The sequence below is a fragment of the Suncus etruscus genome, chromosome 7, assembly GCF_024139225.1.
Source record: "Suncus etruscus isolate mSunEtr1 chromosome 7, mSunEtr1.pri.cur, whole genome shotgun sequence".
In the NCBI taxonomy this organism is placed as follows: Eukaryota; Metazoa; Chordata; class Mammalia; order Eulipotyphla; family Soricidae; genus Suncus; species Suncus etruscus.
In genome coordinates, this window is record NC_064854.1 from 56,494,377 (window position 1) to 56,504,035 (window position 9,659).

Genomic DNA, 9,659 nt, shown 5'->3' on the forward strand with positions numbered 1-9,659 from the left:
AGTTAAGGGATAGGGTTGGGTACAGCCAAGTAGCTCCCACCTGTGGACTCCCTAGAACCCAGCTACAAGCGGGGGTACATGGGGCCAATAAAGACTGGTGGAGTTTTGGAGCCACTTTCTCAGCACCTGAGGCCCATCTTTGCATCCCCCAAATCTAGGATCAGAGCACAACCCACATTTCTCCCAGACTACTCATATCTGAGGTGCAGACAGTTTGTTTTATTTAATTGGAGGGGGCACAACCTTCACAGCCCAGTGACTTCTCATGACTCTGCTTAGGGAACGAAGCACAATGCTAGAGATCAAACCAGAATTGACTGTGTGCAAGTGCCTTAACCCCTGTTCCTATTCTCTGTCCCCTATTCCATTTGTTCTTTATTGGGGGAGTCATACCCTGAAATGTTCAGGGCTGACTCTTGGCTCTGCTCTCAGGGATCACCCCTAGTAGGGCTCAGGAAACCATATGAAATACAAGGGATCAAACTTTGGTTGGCCATATGGAAAGTTGATGCTTTACCTATTGTACTTTCTCTCTGTCCCCTATTCTGTTCAATTTTTTGTTTGTTTATTTGGGGGGGTAAACTTGGAAGTATCCTAGGATTAGTCCTGTCTCTGTGCTCAGGAATCACTACTAGTGGGGCTCAGGGGACCCTATGGGATGTCAGGGACCAAACCCGGGTTAGCTACAAACAAAATCAATGCCCTACCCACTGTACTATTTCTCTGGCTCTTATTCTGTTCATTCTACTCAATACAAATCTCTTCATGGCTCAGTCCTCCACTGCAATGTTTCTCAACCTTCTTTCCACCTGGTTTTTCTCCTGTAATCTCCTGTTCTACTGAAATAGCCATCCTAAATTCATGCCATAGCTCCCACATAAGGTAAGTTTTCACTGGTGCTGCCTCTCCTGAAATATCTTGGGATCCCTCAAAGCCCTGAGACATTGAGAAATGCTGATCTACTGTGGGTTCATCCAGAGGTCTCCCAGTTACAGGGTACTTCTAAAGGCCAGGTCCTCCTGTCATAGGCAGATCCAAAGAATGTAACTCCTGGCAGGGATCTGTTAGTATTTATGTCTGGTGCTAGGCAGCACCATGTACCATCATGTGGCCAGGTCCAAGCATGGCACTATTGGTTTCAGTGGCTGAGCAGTACAGAGAAGTGTCCCTGAGCACTGCTTGGGAGCCCTCAAAAAGTCAACCAGAAAGAGGTGCTGGTGTCTCATTATAAAGAACAAGAACAACCAGTGCTGGTGCAGGTGTAGGGAGAAAGGAACTCTCCTTACTGCTGGTGAGAATGTAGATTAGTCTAGCCTTTTGAGAAAACAATATGGACTCCTCAAAAAACATTAATTGAGCTTTGATATGACCCAGCAATATCACAATCCTAGGAATTTACTCTAGGAGCCCAAAAAACACAATCCAGAACAGCCCTCTGCTTTCTTATATGCATTACAGTACTAGTCACAATAGCCAGAATCTGGAAACAATCTAAGAGCCCAAAAACAGATGGGTGGATAAAGAAACTGTGATACATATACACAATGGAATACTACACAGCTATTAGGAAAATGAAATTATAAAATTTTCTTATACATGGATGTAGGATGGAGAATATTATACTGAATGAAAGAAAGGGATAGACATAGAATGATCACACTCATTTGTGGGATATAAGAAGAAGATAGTATGATAATAGTATTCGGAGATAATAGAAATGAGGGCCAGGAGAACCATTCCATGGTAGGAAGCTTGTCACAAAGAGGAGATTACAGTTTGTAGAGAAGGGAGCACTATGACAATGAAAGTTGGGAATGATCACTCTAGATAAGAACTGGGTGCTGAAAGGGGAGGAAGTGATAAGAATAATGCCCCTTCAGTAGCAATATTGCAAACCACAGAACATAAATACCAGGGGAGGGAGGGAGGAAAGGAGGAAGAGAGAGAGAGAGAGAGAGAGAGAGAGAGAGAGAGAGAGAGAGAGAGAGAGAGAAAGAATGGAGAGAGGAGAAAGAGAGAGGGGGGAAAGATAAGAAAAATGTCTGCCATAGAGGCAGGCAGGGATCTGTGGGAGAGAAACTGGGGACATAGGTGGTGGGAAACGTGCACTGTGGAAAGGTGTTAGACATTGTATAACTGAAATTCAGTCATGAACAACTATGTCATTGAAAAAATAAAACCCAACTTTATTTTGAACAACCTTGTAACAATGGTGTTTCAATAAATTAAAAATACAAGAGAGGAATCTGAGGAATAGCATAGTGGTAGGGCATTTGCCTTGCCTGTGGCTGACCCAAGATGGACTGAGTTTGGTCCCTCAAGCAGGAGCGATTTCTGGGTGCATAGCCAGGAGTAACCTCTGAGCATCACCAGGTGTGGCACAAAAAATATAAAAGTGCTGATGCTTGAGGTCAATTACTAGGAATCAGGCTTCACCTTATTCCCCTCCACACCAGAGACACCCTCCTCAGGACCCCCAACTTCCTCTGTCCTAATGGAATTTGCATGAGATTTTAGTGTTTTCTCACTGGTTTGAACCTTTTCTAGTTCTGTGATTATCTAGCCACTAAAACCTTAAGACAGAAATAGGGGCTGGTCCCATGACAGTGGTTTATCAGAACTTATTCATGTTAGTATCACAAAAGTTGGTATATAACCCCCCCCCCCCACTGCTCAATCTGACTGGCTTAAAAAAAGACAAATAGGAACAAAGGAAAATCAGGGTGCTTGTTACTTTGATTTATAGTGAGGGCCTGGGGGGGGGGGTGTAGAAGCATCGGGCATGAGTGTGTTATAAAAACCTGGTGGCTCTTTGCATCTGTGCCTGCTGGGAGCCTGATACCAAGATGCACTTGAGAGTCAAAGCTAGTGGGACTGTGCTGGAGCAATAGCACAGTGGGGAGGACACTGGCCTTACATGCAGCTAGTCCAGGTTTGATCCCTGGACAAAGACCCCGATCGAATACCTAAACACAGAGCCAAGAGTAAGGGGGAGCACTCCTAGGTATGAGATGAGGAGGAAGAAGGGAGAAGAAGAGGAGGAAATGGGGTCGGAGAGATAGCACAATGGTAAGGTGTTTGCCTTAGATGCAGGACTGTGGTTCAAATTCTGGCATCCCATATGGTCCCTGAGCATAGAGCCAGGAGTATGCCCTGAGCACTGCCGGGTGTGACCCAAAAACCATAAAAAATAAAAAAGAAGAGGAGGAAAAAGGAGTAAAAGGAGGAAGAAGAGGAAAAAAGAGGGGAAGGAGGGGGGAAGAGGGAGAGAAGGAAGAGTGAAGGAGGAAGAGGAAGAGGAAGAAGAGGAGCACAAGGAGCAGGAAGGAGGAGGAAGTAGGAGGAGGAAAAGGAGAAGAAGGAAAAAACAACTTCATAGTCAAACAGTAAATGCCTCCGATCAAAATAGGGGTGTTGCATCCGGGTGTGACCAGGGATCAAGGTTTAATTCAGGTATGACAGGGTGACAACCTCCGAGTTTTATAGGGCATTAGAGGTTTTATTTTAGAATGCATCCAGAGAGGTAAAACATGCAGGTGGGAGGTTGATGGGAAGTTTGAGGACCAACCTGCTTCATCACAGACTCTGATCATGGAGGTAAAGGAGGGATGCAAGCCAAGCCTCTCCCAGCTCTTAGCGTTCCCCAGACCTGCCTAGCTTTGCAAGTCTGAGTAATGACAACTCATCAAAGGGCCCAACGAAGCCCTAATCCAGGCTCCCTGTATCTGGCTGTGACCTGGCGCAGCATGGGCCCTTGCTAACTGCCACTCCACTGCACCTGGTTTGTTCCCAATTTACAGCAGCACCACTATAAATAGAAACCCTTTCAACTTCATTCCCCAGGAAGCAACATCGGGCCAGTTGGCCTTGTATTTCTCTCCTTAAAAAAATACTGGGGCTTGAGCAGTAGGACAGAGGAAAAGGTGTTTGCCTTGCATGTCGCCGAACCTGGGTTCTATCCCTGGCATTCCGTATGGTCAGGAGTAGGCCCTGAGCATCATGAGAAGAAAGAGGAAGAGGACTCCGGAGTGGAAGATGTGGCCTCCCCACATTCTTGCCTCCCTAGTATCCCCATCTTTCCCCTATGACCCCTTCATAGGAGCTTGGGAGAAACATCTGTGAAACTGTGGCAAAGTAGCCTAAATGGAAAGAGCCTCAACATAGCCAGGCAGTAAGTGTAAGCACCAACCTGGAATCTTTGAGGAGGGAGAGGAAGCCAGTGAAATTCCCAGGGAGAAAAGGGCCTTCAGTGAGGAACTAATGAAGGACTTCAGTGGGAAAGGCTGGAGAAGTACCTTTAATGAGCTCCCTGAGGGTCAAAGGCGTGATTTGCATCAGGAAGGAAGAAAAAGCCCTGATGGGTGACATCGGTCAAGCCAAGGTCAAGCCACGAATTTGAGGCAGGAGCAATTATTTCTGCCTCTGATTAAAAGCTATGTTCAAGGGCATTTGCCTGACCAGCCAAACTGGATTCCATCCCCAACATCTCATGTGGTCCCCCAACCCCTGCCAAGAGCGATCCCTGAGGTCAGATTAACCCCTGAATATTGCCTCGTGTTGCACAAATAAAGAAACCAAAAAGTGATCTCTGTGGGGCCATAGTGAGGTAGCACAGCACAGCTGGGAGGGGACCTGCCTTGCAGATGGTCCGCCCAGGTTCGATCCCCAGTATCCCATAGGGTCCTCCAAACCCACTAAGTGTGATTCCTGAATACAGAGCCAGGAGTAACCAATGAGTGCCACAGGGTGTGGCCCCAAAACCAAGGCAAGAGTAAACTCTGAGTCCCAAAGCACGATTAAATCCTGAGCACTGCTGGTGTAGCTCCCAAATTAACCCAGAATATCAATTGGCCCACTTGCCTATAACTGCTCTGTTTTGGAGTGCCTGGGTCCAGGGGGTGGGGTGGGGAGATGTTCACTCACCTGTAGATGCGGTACCTGGTGGTGAATCCCTGCCGGTATCGCTCCATGAAGTCGGCGTAGTCCTGTGAACGGTGGAAAGGGCCGCGGTCAGCCAGCAGCCAGTCGAGGGGTGCAGGCCCAGTGGCAGCAGGGGGCACTGCATGCTGGTCGGCGGGGAGCAGGGTGGTGGCAGCCACGGCCAGTGCCCAGCCTGGGAGGCTCAGCACCAGCAGCGGGGCCCAGGGGGTCCATGGGGCTGCGGCCCCGATTGCCCTAAGCCGGGAGCCACGCTGCCAACTCATGCTGCTGGTTCCGGAACGTTGGTGTCTTCATTCTCCCGCCACCGCCTCCCAGTCTGCAGCTCCCTTGGGACTCCTGCAGCTGGAGGAAGACAAGACACAGAGGTCAGGGGCTGGTGGGGAGTGGGGGCTGGGAGACAACCACCTTCTCCCCAACAGACAGACAGTGTGTGGTTTTGTGGCATATGGGGCAGAGAGCAGAAAAAAGGCAAATCCCAGTCGTAAGGCAAAAATCTGCTAGTGTTGTGTGGGACTCAGCAATATCTTCAGGCAGGTGGGGAGCGAGGAGTTGGAAAAGGGGGATGGTGAGATTTCAGGTACCTTTGAGCCACTAACCTCGGTTCCATCCCCAGCACTATAGTATGGTCCCCTGAGCACTGCCAGAGCAGTTTGAACATGGCCAAAACCCCTCAAAAATGAGGCTGAGGGGCCGGAGATCTAGCATGGAGGTAAGGCGTTTGGCTTGCATGCAGAACGTCGGTGGTTCGAATCCCGGCATCCCATATGGTCCCCTGAGCCTGCCAGGAGCAATTTCTGAGCATAGAGCCAGAAATAACCCCTGAGCACTGCCGAGTGTAACCCAAAAACCAAAAAAAAAAAAAAAAATGAGGCTCAAAAATGAAAGACAGTGGAATTGGAGGGAAAGCACAGTGAGGAGGGTGTTTTCCTTGCATGCGGCCAATTTGGGTTTGGTTCCCAGCATTCCATTGGGTTCCCTGAGCCCACCAGGAGAGATTCCTGAACACAGAGCCAGGAGTAACCCCTGAGTACCTACAAGTGTAGCCCAAAACCAACCAAACAAAAAAAGACAGTAAGAAAAGGAAACTGCTTTTCTCCCAAAGTGAAGTGGTTTGTGGGGTTGTTTTCTATATTTTTTTTTATTATTTTTTCTCACAGAATCTTAGCTGATGAGGTAACCCAAACATTTCTTGCTTCAACCTGGATGCATTCAGAGAGGAGGGAATTTACAAACTTTAAAATAGGTCAGCTGAACCCTGACAGAACAAAGCCACTCACTCTATCAGCTGGGGCTCCTACCCTCCTTCTGCCCCCCAATAAAAACATGGAGGAGGGTCAAAGCAATAGTTCATTAGGGATGGCACTTGCCTTGCCTATGGCTGGCTCTTTGATCCCTGGCATCACTCCTGAGTCCCACCAGAAGTGATCTCTAAGCACTGAGCCAGAGTAAATTCTGAGCACCACTGGGTATGGCCCAAAAAATAAAAACAGCAAAAAACATCTTTTATTTTCTTCCTTTGTCTCATAATTTATTCCTATTTTAACATATTGCCTAGAGCCAGGAGTTCATATCAGAGACAAAGCACAAGAAAGTTTATACTTTTTGGTTTGGGGTCTCATCTGACTGTGCTCAAGGAATCCTATGGGATGCCAAAGATGGAATCTAGTTCAGCCATGTGCAAAGCAAATACCTTCCCTGCTGGACTATCACTCTGACCTCTGGACTACCACCGTTAAGTGCCTTCCATAAATTTGATCCCCAGCACAATAATAGCTTTGTGAGTGCAACTGTGCCCAAAGATCTTCATCTTCACTGCATTTTCCAAAGTCAGTGACCCCCCCCCCCACTTTCCTCAGATTGTCCATACACTTTGCATAGTGTGGCAGTTTTCTGCCAGCTCCTTAAAGACAAGCACACACTATGGTGGCCCCAGCAAGCCAACCCCTCCCTGTCTAATCCTTTCCCCTTGAGTTCAAGGGGGGTCCCTGAAACATGGCTTGTAAGCCACAGAGAACAGCAGAGGTGGCAGGATGTCAGCCGGCTGGGACCCATCTTGCCAGGAGACTCATTAACAGGAGTGACTCATTCTCCCATCTCTGACCAGCTCAAGAAAGAAAGAGGGGCAGGCTTATGAGGACTGTCCTCCCCCCAACTCGATAGTACCCTGAAGTCCTCTCACAAGGAAAAGAATCCCACTTCTATCCCCAAAAAACAACTTTGTTCTAAAACTCTACTCAAGACCTTTTCCCACCCATCCAAGGAGCCCCAATAAATATTAGTGAGCTCATAGTTATTCCTCGAAGTAGTGAGTAATTGCTCTGTGCTAAGCACTAATCAAGAATTTGTTTTAATTTATGCTCTGGAGTGCGGGGGCAGACAATAAATCTATCGACTATACATATATATGTGTGTATATATATGTATATGTATGTATATATATAGAGAGAGAGAGAGAGAAAGAGAGAGAGAGAGAGAGAGAGAGAGAGAGAGAGAGAGAGAGAGAGAGAGAGAGAGAGAGAGAGAGAGAACAGACCAAGTGCCAGGGGAAATGGCAGAAGGGCAAGGACAGACTTGGAGGAGTGGCTTATTTATTTTTATTGGGCAGGGGGTTTGATGGGTGAAATTCAGTGGCCTGCTTATCACTAGGGAGGGCAGGGGCCTGGAAATTCTGACCCATGAGATCCTTTCCTTGGGCCTTTAGATTCTGGTTTCCAAACTGGGGAAACTGGTGGCAGTAAGTGAACAGTGGGAAAGGGATGGGTATTGGAACTTTTCATGACCAAAACAAACAATGAGCAACAACTTTTTAATTTTGTATCTTATGGTGATTTAAAAAAAAATCCAGTCCCCCCCCCAAAAAAGAATCACAGGGTGATCCGAAGACCCCATTTCTGCAGCAATTTGGGGTTTGGGCTTTATGCACAAGAATGGTTTTGGGAGGTTCACAGGTGATCCCACAGAAGATCTGGAATGGGGCAGGGCAGGGCACTTTTTCAAGGAAGTACCGCCCCTGAAAAAAATAAAATAAAAAGTGCATTTCATTCCCCTGGCCCCTTTCATCCAGCCCCAAAGTGCCAGCCTGCATAGTTTTGAAAGGGGGTAAATGGGGAAATTAGCATTTGTAGAGCACTTTCCAGTTTTCAAAGCACTTTCAAACTCAGTGTGTCATCAGAATCTTAAAATATCCCAGGGAGGAAGGTATCATTATTCCTGACAAAGGCTTCGAGGCAACAGCCCGAGAGGGGAGTGCAGCCCCGTGTGAGGGAAGCAACAGATCAGCAGAAAACCAGCTGCCGGGGCTTCCTGTCTGTCTGTCCGTCTGTCAGCATATGTGTCTGTGTGTTTCTCTGTGCATATCTGTGTTTGTATGTGTCTGTGATTGTGTGTAATGTGAGTGCATGTGAATCTCATATGTGTGAACCCCATTGTGTGCATGTGTGTGTCTGTATAGATTTGAGCTGTGTGTGTGGGTGCACATTAACCATTGTCCCCAAGGATACCTTCCTACCTCTGACCTGGACACACTCAGGTACCTTGTGTGTATCCTGTCTTTGCCAGCTTAGGGGGGCCTCTCTCTCTCTCTCTCTCTCTCTCTCTCTCTCTCTCTCTCTCTCTCTCTCTCTCTCTTTCACCTCACTCTCTCTATACCCAGCAATGCTCAGGGCTTACGTCTGACTCTTCATTCAATAATTACTTCTGCCATTGCTCAGAGGACCCTATGACATGCTGAGGATCAAACCTGGGTTGGCCATATGCAAGCCTGCCTTACTGTGCTGTCTCCAGCTCCAGGGTCTCTTTCTTGATATAACAGTAGCAACAATGAAACCCCTTATACCCTGAGAATCAACAATGATAAGACCTCTAAATGTTTTTCGGGCCTCTTAGTAGGCAGTGTACTGGTGCTGAAGATTGGTCCTTGAGAATCATTCATGTTTACGCTAAAAGCCATTTGGAATCGAAGGCTAAGTCCAAGCTCCAGGTAGGCACTGAATTTGCATGCCTGAGGCCCCAAGGCTGGTCCCTGGATATTATCTTGGACTCCAACATTAAGCTGCCCCATCCTGTTAGCCACCTGTCACCAGGAGTGGCCTCTGGACCTTGTGCTGCCCTGGAAACAAGTACATCAGATGTACAAATACTAGCACTCATACATGGACAGGCAGCAAGTACTCTTCCCAACATATATGCCCCAACACATATCTGCGAAGGCACATGCACAAATCTACACATGCAAACACACATGGACAAACATATTCACAAGCATTTGTGCAAATAATGCCTGTGTGAAACTCACATAAAGACACTGTTAATGTCCAAGTACAAACATGTTTTTAAACATGTGTGACAGCAGACATCTGCTGATCTCTCTATCGGCAGCTCCATATGAGTCAGTCTGACAGGTGTGGACAGACAATTCTTAGTCCTGTCTTACGTCTGCAGGTCTTAGTCCTGCAGTGCAGGGGAGAGCAGGGGAATATTAATTTACTAAAACCCACAGGGGCTTGGGCCAGAATGATAGCACAGTGGATAGGGCATTTGCCTTGCATGCAGTTGACCCAGGACTGACCTGTGTTCGATACCCAGTCCCATATGGTCCCCTGAGCCTGTCAGCAGAGATTTCTGAGCACAGAGCCAGGAGGAACCCCTGAGCACCACCGGGAATGGTGCCCCCCCAAAAGTCCAAGCCTAAAATGATATTTGCTCCATTAAATGATCAG

At 47.4% G+C, this 9,659-nt stretch overlaps 1 protein-coding gene across 1 annotated transcript in view; it reads right to left on the minus strand.

The window, feature by feature from the left end:
* The window catches only part of BRINP2 (BMP/retinoic acid inducible neural specific 2), a 57,781-nt gene that overhangs the window by 25,193 nt on the left and 22,929 nt on the right, over positions 1 to 9,659 (minus strand). The window contains exon 2 of the mRNA XM_049776453.1: positions 4,924 to 5,283. Within this exon, the coding sequence (XP_049632410.1) occupies positions 4,924 to 5,204 (281 nt within the window). The 5' untranslated portion in view covers positions 5,205 to 5,283. The remainder of the gene's footprint in view (positions 1 to 4,923; positions 5,284 to 9,659) is intronic.